Genomic DNA, 14,857 nt, shown 5'->3' on the forward strand with positions numbered 1-14,857 from the left:
ACAAGGCAAGCAACAGCTCCTTTCATCAAATGCCCTGTGTATATTATTTTGCCATAACACTTACCACAGTTCATCATAACCTCTGATTTAGATTTTCTTTGTGAACTTCTTTGACTACACATTCTGTCTTAATTATTACTATATCCTCCATTCCTGGTTCACAATAGGTATTTCACGTTTATTGATTGCTTTGCTGATTAAAGAAACCAGCATTAGAATTTCGGTTACCATGATAGGCCTGAGAAGGAAATATCTTTGTTCAAGGAGATTTTGATATTCCTCAGATCAGATCCTTTGGGGAATATCGTAGATGATGTATATTGAAATTATCCAGGTCAGGCTGAGAGAAGGACAGAGTATAGTACGGAGTACCTCTGAGATTTCCTGGATGTTTCTGGCTGTTCCAGCATAAATCAAGGCTTGTAGCCCTAGTGTCAAATTATACCTGGTTTTCCCAGACCCTCACCCCAGTTAATGAAACTTGGCACTTACTGTCTTTTTTCCTCTCAATACGGGTAAAATAATCATAAGGCTTTCTTCTTTACTTTCCTAAGATGAAAAGTACAGACCAGTTACCAAGGAATGCGCCCTTCCTAGAAGAAACCCAAAATACCAATCCAAAACACGTCTCCTCTCTCTCAAGCTTTCTAAAAGGAGTTCTGCTAGCTTGCTGTATCATCTGTTTGCTTGCTGATATTATGTGAACATAGTCCTCTGTATCTTTTAAACCCTGAAAGCATGGGGGGGGGTGCTCTCAGACCCTTCCTGATATAATTTTTTTTCCCCAACAATAAGGGAAGAAGTTTGAACATAGCTCTTTATCTTTATTAAGATCAGTTATTAAGATCTTTTTGCAACCAAAATATATTCTTCAAAGGCTAGAAAGAGTTTATTTTCTCAAACCTCTGTGGTAGCCTTGTTTACCTGTTTGTCCTGGATACTGGCAATCCATGAAACTATTCGCAATTCTTCAATGGCAAAAAGAAAAACCCTGAAAATTTGCTTTCACCCTGCAATTGTCTTTTTTATTTTATTATCTTTGACTCAGTCCAGTAATTATAAAGTGGCCTGGTGGTTTATAACACTCTATGACTTTCCAGCAGCTCAGCCAATGGGATACTACTGTGAGGTGGATTGTTCTACTCTTAAGATCAGCTATGTCAGTTCCTATAGTAATCTAGGATGGCTTGTTCAAGATACCGCTGTAGGATTGCTTCATGTGCTACTTGTCATTTAGTAGATCTGAAAAACAAATTCTCAGAAATAAATAAATGCAGGGAGAGAGTTTCCCTATTTTATGTGGGATGGGGAGCATATTGGGAAAGTCATGGTAGAGATCTGAAAGCTAACCTCAAGGTCTTTGAACCAGGTAAGAAAGATTACTACCCCATTCTCTGTATTCTAGACATCTAAAGGAAAAGTATCAAGAATTTTCAAAAGGGGAAATACTGAAGACTAAATAAAGGCTATTCTTTGATACTTGAAATAGGTAATTTTAAAGATTAAAATCACTTTACCTGACTTCTTTGAACTTTGCACCTATTTCTAATGTTTGTCTTGGGCTGAGAGTAATATTCAGGGATGAGAGAGCTTCATTGTGAGCATAGTTAGGTATGCCTGGGACAGTGACTTAATTACATGTGGTCAGTGTTGTACAGGCCACCAGTCACTTCCTTCCTAACTGAGTTGCTTCGTCTCTATCGGAGACGGAATCATAGGCAATGAATGTGACCACGATGCCGGGGCTTATTCATTACACTGTAGGCATGAACATGTTAAACCTGCCTGGTTTTATTATAATACCTAAGGTTGTCAATGAGGCTCTGCCAGCCACTGGAGGAGAGGCCACTATAGAATCTCCTTCCTCCACTACCTGCAAACAAGCCAAGGCAGGGTGAATGTAGCCCTGAGAATACAAGACTAGTTTATTAAGATGCATCTTGAGGCACTCATCCAAGGGAGGCTGAACTGGAAGGGTGGGGTGTCACTGGATGGTTAGTGCAAATACAGTTGTCAAGATGAGGAGCAAGGGTGTTGTTTAGTATTGAAATCATGTATTCCAGATGTGGGCATTTGGTAGTCAATCTGCTCTGAAGTGACATGCTGCTGAATCTTTAAAGGGCTTCAGCTGGGGAGAGCAAAATCTGATTGGGCAAATTGCTAAAATATTTAAAGTGCAGCCTGTTAAAGCTTTTACTGTGAAGAGCATCACGTCAGAAGTTGTAGTCAGAAAGAGCGAGTAATTGGCTTTCCATCCTCATGCCAGTCAGTCAGCATGAGTCTCTGTTCCTTGTTCCTTCCTCTTCATTGCCAATGCTAATAGCAACCCTTTGGGGTGTGAGGGTGTGTGTGTGTGTGTGTGTGTGTGTGTGTGTTGGGGAAATGGGATAGCTGGTAAAATGTGAGAATGTGGAGGCGGATGGCCGTAAAAAAGTAAGCTGAATTCATAAAATGGAATGAAACCCAAATAGGCAAAGAGGGGCAGGAGAAAGGCAGAATTATCGCTGACAGAACCAACTGGCACCCTCCTATGAGTGGTGGTGGTTTGAGTCAGCTGTCTTTCAAGGGGTGGGTGTACAAACAAGAGCATGGCCACCCATGAAATGGCCTCCTCTACTTCTCTGAGGTTCTCCTAGATGTAACTCAGGGGGCACGTTCCATTTATAATTTACTTTGTTCCCTGCTCAGGTTATCCTTTCTTTGTCTCCCCAGGCATGACCCCTTGTTAATTCCTGGGAATGATCAGATTGACAACATGGACTCCAATGTGAAGAAGTATGACTCCACTGGGATGTTTCATTGGTGCGCTCCCAAGGAGATTGAGAAAGTCATTCTGGTGAGTGAGGGATTCTGGGATTGCCATTTGTACGTTTCTTCCTGGCCCTACATTTCTTTGGGAATGAGGTTTTCCTAACTGGATGTGGGGGAGGAGGTGGTACAGTTTCTGGTCTTAATCATTCCTGATGAGTGAAATTCCTAACAGAGACTCAGGCAATAAGACCTCTAATCAGAACATGAGCTGAGAACAGAAATTTCAATCTCTGAATATTTATGGGCTTATTAGTCTAGTGGTGATCTTGTGCTGTGGGTGTGAGGCATCATGGAAAGCAGGATATGGCTCATTTCTGTCCACCTGCCTGTACGGTCAGAGCTGGCCTGGGTCATTTAGGAGCCGCACAGCCCTGGACAGGTCTTGTCACTCTCTACATTTCAGTTCTTTCATCTGTGAAAAGAAAAGAATGACCCCCGACATAAGTATATGGTTGTAATGAAGATTAAAGTCAAATGTAAGACTCCATAAAGTGACCTGTTGTTTTGTTTTTTATTATTCTTCTTCTTAAATGACACAGTATTGCCTTATTACTGTTTATTTACAAGTATGCTCTGTATCCTTAGAATAACAGCCTTGTGGATCTGTGGCCCTTTCTGCGGCATGTTGTAGCCAGGCACGCGCATTGCTGCTGCTGCTGATTCAGAGCCACAATCCCCTTGGGTAGGCTGGAGCTCAGAACCTCGTTTCATGGATGGCTCTCCAATACCTCAGCAGCAGCGTTGGGCTTCTTCTGTTCTGTCCCAGAATGTGCTGTCCCAGCACAGATAACCATCCATTCTACTTTTTGCATTGGCCCTATTAACAGCTCTAGCTTTTAATGCCTACATCGACTTTTCCTGGAGTTTATTGTCATGCTAATCCATGAAAAATGGATTAATATCAGGAAGGTCAGATGGAAAGGTTCTTTCTCCCTGATGCCGCTAATCCTCCGATTTCTGTGCACCAGCTCCTTTGTCAGCCAGGAAAAGCCTATCATTTTTGAAGTCAGGGGCACCCTTCCTTAGCAATGACCATTCCTGGCCCTCAGAACAGCTTTGCCCTCTAACCCACTAGATTTTTCCCAGTGTTTGAGTAGGTGTTTTATCAATTTAATTATAAACAAGCAGTGTAAGCCAAGGCAGCATCACACTACAGGCTGTCTTAGAGGTGTAACAGTTGTGGGCAGAAACACAAGAAGTTAAAATTCTCAGCAAACAGCCACTTTGTAACTTACCAGGACAGAAAATGTTCCAAGCCACCAAACTGCTTTCTGCTTCTACCTTCTGTTATATCCACCACACTTTTACCTTACCTGTCTCCGTTCAGCCTGGTGTTGCCTACCGGTGTTAAGTCACATACTAGCTGTTTGATCCGAAATCCAGGGTTTAAATAACTTGCCTAGATTTTCCTTCACAGTATGTGCTAACTGATATCTGATCAACATCCCCTACTAGAAGGAAAGAGTTTAGGGAGATGAGTTCACCTGAAAAAATAACATCATTTAGCAAAACACTTATAGCGATCTGTTACTTTTCTCATTGCTGAGACAAAATACCCGGCACCCAAAGTGAAAGTAGGAAGGGTTTATTTTAACACACAGTTGGTAGAGGTTTCTGTGCATCACTGGCTGGCTCCAAGGCAGAGTGGCGCGGCAGGGGGGCATCACAGAGAAAAATCAATGGTCCATGGTGTGGAAGGCAGGAGGCAGCTTCAGCAGCAGCAATCACAGCAGCAACAGCTTGCCTCTCTCCCTTTTGTCCTTTCTAGGCTACCCACCTTTTGGGTGGTGCCACCCACACCCAGGTTGGGCCTTCCCATTTCCCACGCCAGATCCATGCTAAACCAGTCAGTGGACTAATGTAGTCATCACATACCCTTAATCCAAGCATCACACCCTCAATCCTAGCATCACACACCCTAGATCCAGCCACAGGTAGGAAACACTCACCACTCTTGTTCTGGAGGTGTAATACAGACTTTACATCCCAGTGCAGCAAAGAGAAGACCTGCAGGTAGGCAAATAAGTGCATAGTAGTATTTCAGATATAAATAAGCTGCTGTGAAGTAAAAAAAGAAAAACAGTATTCTGGGCTAGAAATGGCTTGGGAGGTACCATTTAGATAGCATAATACGAGAAACACTCTCAGAATTATTGGAGTGGATGTGAATGATAGGAAGGGCTAGCTATGTGGTGATGCATTGGGGCTGTGCTTACCCATTGGGTGTAGCATACTAATGGCTTTAGGGATTAGAATGTATAAGAAATGATCCTGGGTTTTCAAGAAATGATCATCTAATTGGAGAGAAGATATAAAATGTGGCTGTGGAATGGTCTATTAAAAGCTAAGTAATATGAGGCAGAAAATGCTGTTTAGATATAGGGAGAAGCTCCAGCATGTGTTTAAGAAGCCAGCAGCATCCCACCATGTGCAAATAAGCTGTGCTCGGAAGGGGTTTAGGACCATGAAGAGTGTGCTCACTTTGGAAGCACATATACTAAAAAGACCATGAAGGCTGAGATTGGATTGGGTCTGGAAGGATGCTCAGGAAACACAAGACACGTAGAAAAGCACATGAGTGGTTTCTCTGGTAGGCCTTAAATCTGCCAGAATCAGACTTTCCAGAGCCAAGGTGCAGAGATATGTGTTTTTACCAAGTTTCCCAGATGATGTTGATGTGGTACATGGGAGAGCTGGAATTTTGATCCTGGGGGCAGCATCTATTCCTGGGCCACTCTCCTAAAGGGTACCTACCTCACCTATGCATAATTAGACCCAGTTTGTATTTGTCTGGCTTGTTGGGAGCTAGCCTCCCAGGTGGCCTGTCCAATTAAAAGTAATTTGGAGCTCCATCACAGCATGTCACAGGCTGGTTGACTCTCTGCTAGTAGTACCCAGGCAGTTAGACTTCCATTCAGCCTGGAAAACTATCTCTAAGTCTTCTCCATGAAGCAGTGATAGGTGATGTGAGCTCCCTGGAGGGTCCTCCTTGGTCTTAGTAAGACATTTCTTATAGCCTGTGTCTCAGATTTCCTGGTACTGCTGCAGAAGGAAACCAATAATGGTGACAGCCCCTGCTTTATTCTAACGATCAGGGAATGCGAGCTAGCTTCCTCCTCTCCTTGGGGGTTACTATAATAACCCTGACATTGCGTGAATTGCAATATTGGCATTTAAACAATCAATACACTGGTCAATGCTAGGGATTAAATCAAGCAGAATTTGATATATGTCGTGGACATTAATATGCCTCCTCCAAAGCATTGGAAGCCACATGGGACCATTCATGCATGTGGTGGGTGAACAGGAAGAAAGGCAGGAGGCATTGGGCTAGAAGCATGGGGCAAAGAATTATCCGTGACTAGCTTCCTTATATTGTCTTCTTTGGTAGCAAAAAGGCCCAGCAGTGGCGAACCATGGAGAATTAGTCCTCCCTGCATGGGGCCGTTTCATTTGTCTTTTTTGTAAATGCATACCTGAGGTTGGGGGAAGGCATTGTCCTATTGCTCTTATGGATGTGTCTCTAGACCCTTTTAATGATTACTTCTTTTTTATATAAGGGGAGTCCTTCTAGAACTGTCCCTGGGAATCCAAGCAGCACTGGGTAGGGTTCAGCATACTTGTTCTGGAAAAGGTTATATCATGAATAACGTAGGTATCATGGGTCATATGATCTCTATTGCAGTTGATCGTGTCTGCCATTGTAGCATGAAAGCAACCATGGATGAACTTGGCTGAATTCCAATAAAACTTTCTTGGAATTTGAATTTCCTACAATCTCCATATATGATGCTTTTTTAAAATAACATTATGAAGTGCAAATCTATTTTTAGCTCAGTGACCTTATCAAAGACTGGAGCATCAGATTGAGTCTGAGGGTCACACTTGCCAGCCGCTGGCTTTAGATAGTATGTTCTACCCACTGATACCATGATGTACTATGATACCTTACTGAGAACCGAAAGCTCAAATATCTTGAGCTGAGATTCACAAAGAGAATGACATTTTCTCACATTCAGCAAGAAAGCCTGAAAAGGCATAATATTTCATCAGCAATTTCACTGAAACTAAGACTTCCCCTTTCTAGATAACATAAATATTTCTTTATCCTTCCTGAAAGTCATTATGAAATAGCTCTTGCTCACACATATGTATAGGATATCTTTGTTCAGTCTTTTCCTCAAGAAAATAATGATATGTATAGGTGTATGTTTACATCATGTTATTTATGTTTATTACATAAATACAATGTAAATGTGCATGCTCAGATAACATATACAGTATATAACATTGACGAACTATATTAGTCAGTTTTGCATTACTACAGTGAAATACATGTGGCAACAAACTTCTAAAGAGAAAAGATTAGGGGCCAGGAATATAGCTCAGAGGCACAAGCGCCTGCCTGGCAAGCACAAGGTCCTGAGTTTGATTCCCGGTACAAGAAAAAAAGCAACTACTAAAGAGAAAAGATTTAGTATGCTCATATTTGGGGGGATTTAAAATCCAAAGTTGGGCTGCTCCGTTTACGCTGGTCCTCTTAAGAGAATTCAGGAGTCACATGAGAACTACCAGAGGGTCACAGTGCCACCCTGGGCACTGGGCCTTTATTCAGAGTGGACCCTTGCGGGAACTCAGACCACACATAAACCACGGCAATAGAACATAGTAAGCACTTAACAAAAATTCCATTGACCCCTTGCACCAATGATTGTTTTTCCCCCTTACAAAGCTATGAGGTCCTCTCTCTAACACTTGCATTTTTCCCTGTTGCAGACTCGAAGTGAGGCTGCCATGACCGTGCTGAGTGGTCATGTTGTGGTCTGCATCTTTGGTGACGTCAGCTCAGCCCTGATTGGCCTCCGGAACCTGGTGATGCCACTCCGTGCCAGCAACTTCCATTACCATGAGCTCAAGCACATTGTGTTCGTGGGCTCCATTGAGTACCTCAAGAGGGAATGGGAAACACTCCATAACTTCCCTAAAGTGTCCATATTGCCTGTAAGTCCAAGGTCACAGTATCGATGCTATTGATGCTTTTTGCCTTCTTTTCATTCATAAAAGAAAACCCCAGATGGATATAATCTTTGTACTTTGATCATGCCTCTGCTTCTTCATCTGGCTATGGGCCCGAGGACGCAGCCCTTCCCCTATGCATTGTTGAGGAAAGTACAAATCCTGAGAGACCTTATTAAAAAGATCTTGCAACCAAGATCAGGAATGAAGTCAAGCTAATATCACATGTATTAACCATATCAGTGTCTAAACATTTTCTCCTGTTACCCACACAGAACATACTACATTGTGATACTGTGATGCTTACGGCAAGAATTTACTCTTATAAGTATTTGTGGCATTTTACTTATGATGCTGTTAATGCTTCAAGAACCCTCAATCTGTACCAGCTTCTGATTAAATAAATATAAATGACAAGTCAGTTATTTCTTTTGCACAGAAGGCCAAACCCTTCTGTGGCCAACTCCCCACCCACTATTTATTTATTTACTTAGTCTTTTTGAGACAGGGTCTCACTGTGCAATTCAGGCTGGCTTTGAACTCACTTTGTAGCCCAGGCTGACCTCGAATTCTCAGTGATCCTCCTGCCTCAGCCTCCCAAGTGCTAGGATTACAGGTGTGAGCCACTAAGACTGACTCTACCATGTATTTAGAGGTCCGCTGTTTTCAATGCTTTTTGCATGGCATGTGTAAGTGTGTGCATGTATATGTCCATGATATTACTGATTATAAAATACAAGTACACCAATATATAATGAACAGTTTGGGGCTCCTCAATTTCACATAAGGATATGGACTACATAATTCATGTATCTAACCACTTTTTAATCGTAAGCTCTGTATTTGCTACAAACTTTCAAAAAACTATAGAGCATTGTGTTCTTCAGCATTTGATACAGTTGCCTATATAACAAATCCTTACAAATATTACTTATCTCCAGATATTTTTCTTATAAATTCATATCCCTAAACCAGGAACATGGATTTTTCTGTATGTCAAGAGGTCTGCATTTGCCTTTATCGCAGAAGCTAACATTCATTATTTCTGTTATCAGCTTCCAGAGTCTCAGAAATGGAAAAAGAAAGTGCTAAGTAATATAATCGGTTAAAAACTACATAGGGATCTGTCCACAAGTAGTACGCATTAGTAGCAACCATTTGTGTTATATAAAGCCAGACTTAATCAGTCCTCAATAAATATGTAAAGGAACAAAAAGAAATTAGATATATTTTTGGATGCAAAACCCAACTCTAATTGCTTTAGTAAGCACATGTAGTTAAAGATGGTCACCTACAGACAAACAAAAAGCCATGTATTTATAAGAGCATAAGTATCTACTGTGCATACTTTGCTAATTTCAGAAATATGGTAGATTTGATTATAATATTTCTCAGGTGATCATGCTACATGTGCTGTTATACACGGTTGCTTGACCTCTAAAGCATCATGAGTCTGTGTGCATGTGTGTAGGGTGTTGGATGAGTGATGTTTGCTATTCATGGGTGCATGTTGTGTGTGTGTATTTGATTCTGTGTGCTCTCATCTGCTTCTGTCAATATGAATCAGTGGTGGAATGTGTAGATCCTTTCCAAACCCTCCAAAATATAGCACACTCAAGCTGAAGAGTCTATAATTTTGCACAGATTTCCACATGTCATTGTTTAAATAGTACCCCCCATGGAAGGCTGATCTATCTTCCCAAAGTCACTTTGTAGGAAGAGGAATGGAAGGCATCCAGATATTTATGTATAGATACATATATATGGATATATGGATATAAGTACAAATCGAGATTGAGGTAGAGATAGAGATAGCAGCTAGCCAGCTCTCGTCCTGCACAGGCAGTGATTTGAAGTCAACTGGTGTCTCAGTGCAGGCCAAGCGGAGGTAGTGGACCTAGGGGGCTGGTGATTGAATGGGAACCCCAAAGTGGTGCTGCATGGCTGCTGGGAGCTCAGACAAGGACTGACCCAATTAGTTGTGCTGTGATTCCTCCCAAGAACACAAAGCATGCAGAGGTCATGGCCCTATCCCCCTATTTTCCAATGGCTGCACTCCCAGACTTTCTGTCATTACCTCCTAGATCTGGATGTTTTTTCCAATGTCTTATATTGTTATGGGACTTTTAAAAAAATCTGTTTACTGGCTTATTTATTTTTAATTGCTCCAGTAATATACAAATATGTTCTTGTTATAAAATATTCAAACAATATAGAAGTATACAGAGTCAAAAGCAAACTTTCCCCTCCATCCTCTCTGTCCTTTTCCTCTCCCCAGAGGTAATTACTGTTATTAGTTTAATGTGTATTTTTCCTGAGTTTTCTCTTTGAATTTACATACATTTATAAATATATAATTTGATTTTGAGGGTTTTTTTTTTTTTACATAATGAAGTTACACTGTTTTGAATTGTTCTGGAACTTTTTTCACTTAGCACTTTTAAGAGATTTTTTTCTAAGTCAATGACTGCATGGGGAACTGGCTCCCTCTACACGTGCTCCATCTTTTGCTGATCCCGTGTCCAGCAGTGTCCCTAACCATTCCTGTGTTTTTGGATTAGTAGGTGATTTCCCTGTTCTTTATTTTTGCTGAAAATATGTGATGCCATTATAAGAACCAAAGCTGACTCTTTCCTATCTCTCCTGTGTGAGAGGCACTTTTGCTCCACTACCTTGAAGAGCCTCCAAACTTGGCAGAGCTTCCAGGCCCACCTTATCACACACCCTGCTCACCCTGAATTCCCCTAGGCTGCAATGGAAATTCTAGTTGGAACTGCTGTCATTTGCCTGAGGTGGAAGTGACCTGCTAAGAAATAAACAGGCATTGGAAACCCACCCTCTTGTTACATTCTGAAAGCCAGAGGTTGCCACAGGACAGTTTCTTAAATCAAGACAATTTCCAGACAGGAAGACGATGTAGACCCTGGCATTATTCCTCTCGCACGTTTGTTAGTAATAGCTTGATTGAGTATTGAGAGCCAGCCTGAAATGCCGCCATCAGCACCAACTACCCTTTAGATTAGCACGCGGCCCCTATTCCCTGAAATGCAGTTAGGCCAGCTTAATGTCAAGGCATGAAAAAGATACTAGTTAAATAATTTCCCAGAGCTCTGGCTCAATCTTTAATTTGTTTTTATTTTTTCCCTCCTTCCTTCTCTCTCTTTGACTCTCTCCCTCTCTCCTTTTTTTTTTTTTTCTCTATGCCAAAGGGTACGCCATTAAGTCGAGCTGATTTAAGGGCTGTCAACATCAACCTCTGTGACATGTGCGTTATCCTGTCAGCCAATCAGAATAATATTGATGATACTTCGCTGCAGGACAAGGAATGCATCTTGGCGTCACTCAACATCAAATCTATGCAGTTTGATGACAGCATCGGGGTCTTGCAGGCTAATTCCCAAGGTAAGGACAGCCTGTAATACTTCTCCGCTGTGCCTGCGGGGGACAGGGGCTGGCAAGAGGGATATCCTTCACTCAGTAATTCAAAGAGGCTCACATCAGCCTGCCTGGCAGTGAAACCTGCGGTCGCCGTCATAGCTTTCAGAGGGGCATCTGCTGCCTCTTCCTCTTGCCATCCCAGGATTCAGGTTTCAGCCTTGATATCTCTCTCTTTCTCTCTCTCTCTCTCTCACACACACACACCACATTACATGGCTTTCCGTGACAATAAACACATTGTTACGTAGCCATCTCTTCAGCTTCTCTGCATGGTGGCTTTAAGACCAGGGTCACCTGCTAAATGTCAGAGCACTCAAAAGATGCTGGCTACACAGTCCCCAATGTGTCCTCCCATCTGCATTTTTGCCGTTGAACTGAGATGGGTGTGTTAAGCTTTGCATTCTCAGGGCGGCTTCTAAGACTGCTGACCAGGGGATAGTGATCCCTAGGGAGAGGGGACTCTATGGGCACTGAAAGTCATTTAGTAAGAGGTGACACTTGTCATCCCACACCTGTTCCTAAGGAGGCACAACATCCTTAAATGACACAGATCTGCCTTCTTCGGTGTCCTCTTTCCTGTCATTTGCTGTAGGATCCTGGGCAGGTACAAGTAAAGATGTCATCTAAGAGTCTCAAAGAGGCAGTGCAGCAGAAATCCATAACGAACAGGATGGGTTGAGATGTATGCTCCTCTGAGTGACACCAGTGTGGGTTTGCCATGCAGTACAGGATGGCTGTCACACATGGCTACTGGACAGGTGCTACTGGATGCCTTATGGCATCTGAAGCCCATCATGCTAGGCTGCAGAGTTGAGGAAGCATAGCCCATGAGAACCGCAGCTGCTAGGATAGGAAGCGTAACCTGACAGCTGGGTAGAGCTCAGCATGCAGGGCTTTCAGGAAGATCAACTCCATCACTATCATGCAGCCTAGAACTGTGCCCATGATTATCTTTTGTAAACTCCGTGAACTTCTGTCAGCCCAGCTTTGCCACTACTTCCAATGTCACTGCAGCATTGTGGCAAAGCCAGGATCAAAAAGTTCCTAGAAATCTCCTCCCTATGGGCTCCCTTCCTTTCAGCAGTTCTGGGCAGAGCCTGTCAGTGGGAGAAGGGTGTGGGGTGAGTTTTGGAGAATGGAAGAAAAAGAGGGACCTTGACTGTGGGAGCAGCTCCTGCCAGACCCTGAGCAGATCTGAGCAGCTCTTGCCCTGTAAGCAGGCCACTCTTAGGGAGGCTTGCTTCCTGAGTGCTAGTGGCTTTGCTACTGGAGACAGGGAGAGGAGGTGGGAACTCTCCTGAGGGTCTTGACATCTACAGCAGCTTCTGGTCAAACTTGGAAGAACCTTGCCCTTTGGTGGTGCCTATGAAACAACTATCATGACCTCTTCGACTTTGGCTTCCTCAGCCCCTCTGATGGTTGTGTCAAACTCTAATTTTCCTCAAACATGAAATAGCATGACACCCATTCTTCTGATATAACCCTGACTGGGACTGGATTTTGACCTCTCCACTCTACCTTCCTTTCTGCCATCGCCAAATTTAAATTTCAACTTCCACTTGCGCCACTCTGCAAAAGAACAGTGTATCAAGGCTCTAAGAGAAGCCCTGAGGTCTTACTGGCAGCAAAGAGAGGAGACAGAGCCTGGCTTAGCAGCATGGGTGAAAGGAGATGTGGGAAGACAGGAAGTGAAGGAGAGGATGGCAGTGAGTCCCTGCCTTTAAGCCCTGTTCATCAGTGCATCTTCCCTCAGTATTAGCATTACCCGGGGGAGCTGGCTGGAGATGCCAGCTCTTAGCCCACCCGGGACGTACCTGTCAGAACCTGCATTCCAGAAAGATCCCCAGGTGGCTTGGATGTACTGCTGTAAGGCGCTGTAAGTCTTTATGCTAACAAACCCGGAGCAAGGAACACACTGCCTGACCTGATTAGACATGCCTCGTGTACCTTAGACACACCAGCCAAGGGGACAGCAAGGAACAGAAGCAGCAGTTCTCCCCTTGGTGGAGATGAACGAGGCAGGAAAGCACTTTCTTTCCCCAGCACTCCTGGTCTTCTCATTTTAATTCTCATGAGCTTCAAAGTCTGTAGATGAGAATCTCAATGCGTAATTTAGTCCCAAAGCTCATAAACCCACCCCACCTCTCAGATTCTGTATAGTGGCCAAACTGGTACTAATACTTTCCCCTCTCCAATGCTCAAAAATTGTTTATGCATTCTTTTTAATCCCAGGAATAAGCAAGAAAAAATAGGTTTGGCAGATGATAGACAAGAAGGAGAATGGGGGCTGATTTTTTCCTTTAAAGAAAGAAAAGTCCTCTTTGTTTTATATGTTCATGTGCGCACACTGCGGTGTCTCAAGGTCTGTGTCCCCTCAAGTATTTCTATGTTGAAATCCTAACCCACCCCATGCAAAGCTCAGGAGGCAGGGCCTTTGGGAGGTGATTAGGGTGGAGTCTGTGTGAAGGGATTAGTGCCCTTAGAGAAGAGGACTGAGGGAGGCTCAGCACACATCTGCCAGGTGAAGACAGCACCATTTATGAACCAGAAAGCAGCTCCTCACCAGGCACTAGACCTGCTGACTCCATGATCTTGGGCTCACTGGCTCCCCCAACTGTGAGAAGTAAATGTCTATTGTCTATAAGCCACGCTATTTGTTATGGTGGCCTGCATAGACCAAGACATACACACTCAAAAGAAAGCAGGATCTAGTTTTCTACATCCAGTAGTCATCTGGATGTCCACTGCTCAGCAGTGGAGTGGAACTTGTCCTTCCTAGGAGCCTACACTCTGTTCTCTTTCAAAGACGGAATGTGAGAGCTGTCAGCTACCAACCCCATCTCTGCTCCTATCCTGTCCTTGGTTTTGGACAACATCCTTTGGTGACTCTCTGATATTCCACAGACATTGGTCCAGTGGTTCTATCAACACAGCCAAGTGGCTCCTGCTCCAGTGCTCACCTTTGACCATGGTCCTACACTTAACCCCTTGCTTGTCCCCAGGCCATGGGCCAGGAGGGGAGCTGTTTCCTGGTCCCTCTTCTCTGACCCTTGTTTGACAACTAGGATGCCCACTGGCCTCGCACTTCCTTCTTCATCTGAATGTGAGGCATGACCAAGCTCCAATAGGATTAGAATTATACAGAACAGAACGGACTTCATGTTACTTTTCATTTTGGGAAACAAACTGAAATCCCCGTGGGTGTTAACCACATAGTTTTTTCTTTTACCACTATCACCCCAACTTTCATTATATATTCGGTTATTCTTTATGAAAGCCCCAGCCTCAGCTTCGTTGTAAAGTTATGTTATCATCTTTGCGGAACCCAGCAGGACAGGATGTGGACTTGGGATAAATGTGCTCCAGGGCTAGAATATTCATGCAGCCTTATGGGAAGTTTCTCTAAAGTGTTACAGTTGGACATGGGAAACATGTCTTGACACTGAGGAAGTGGAGCCCCCACTGGGATTTGTGTCTAGGTGCTTGCCACTGTGTGTTATTAAGCTTCCTCTCTGCTCCTCGCCTCTCTTTTCATATTTCCTTTTGGTGTCACTTTTCTAGCCCGCATGGTGTCAGAACTGACCCAGCCTAG

The 14,857-nt window shown here is 43.4% G+C and overlaps 1 protein-coding gene across 1 annotated transcript in view; it reads left to right on the forward strand.

The window, feature by feature from the left end:
• Kcnma1 (potassium channel, calcium activated large conductance subfamily M alpha, member 1) overlaps window positions 1–14,857 on the forward strand; it is a gene marked incomplete at its 5' end in the record, with an annotated part of 707,467 nt that overhangs the window by 626,849 nt on the left and 65,761 nt on the right. The window contains 3 exon segments of the mRNA XM_005389908.2: window positions 2,713–2,836; window positions 7,588–7,812; window positions 11,037–11,229. Coding sequence (XP_005389965.1) covers window positions 2,713–2,836; window positions 7,588–7,812; window positions 11,037–11,229 — 542 coding nt within the window.

This window comes from Chinchilla lanigera, unplaced genomic scaffold (assembly GCF_000276665.1).
Source record: "Chinchilla lanigera isolate Chin_1 unplaced genomic scaffold, ChiLan1.0 scaffold00036, whole genome shotgun sequence".
NCBI classification, from domain to species: Eukaryota; Metazoa; Chordata; class Mammalia; order Rodentia; family Chinchillidae; genus Chinchilla; species Chinchilla lanigera.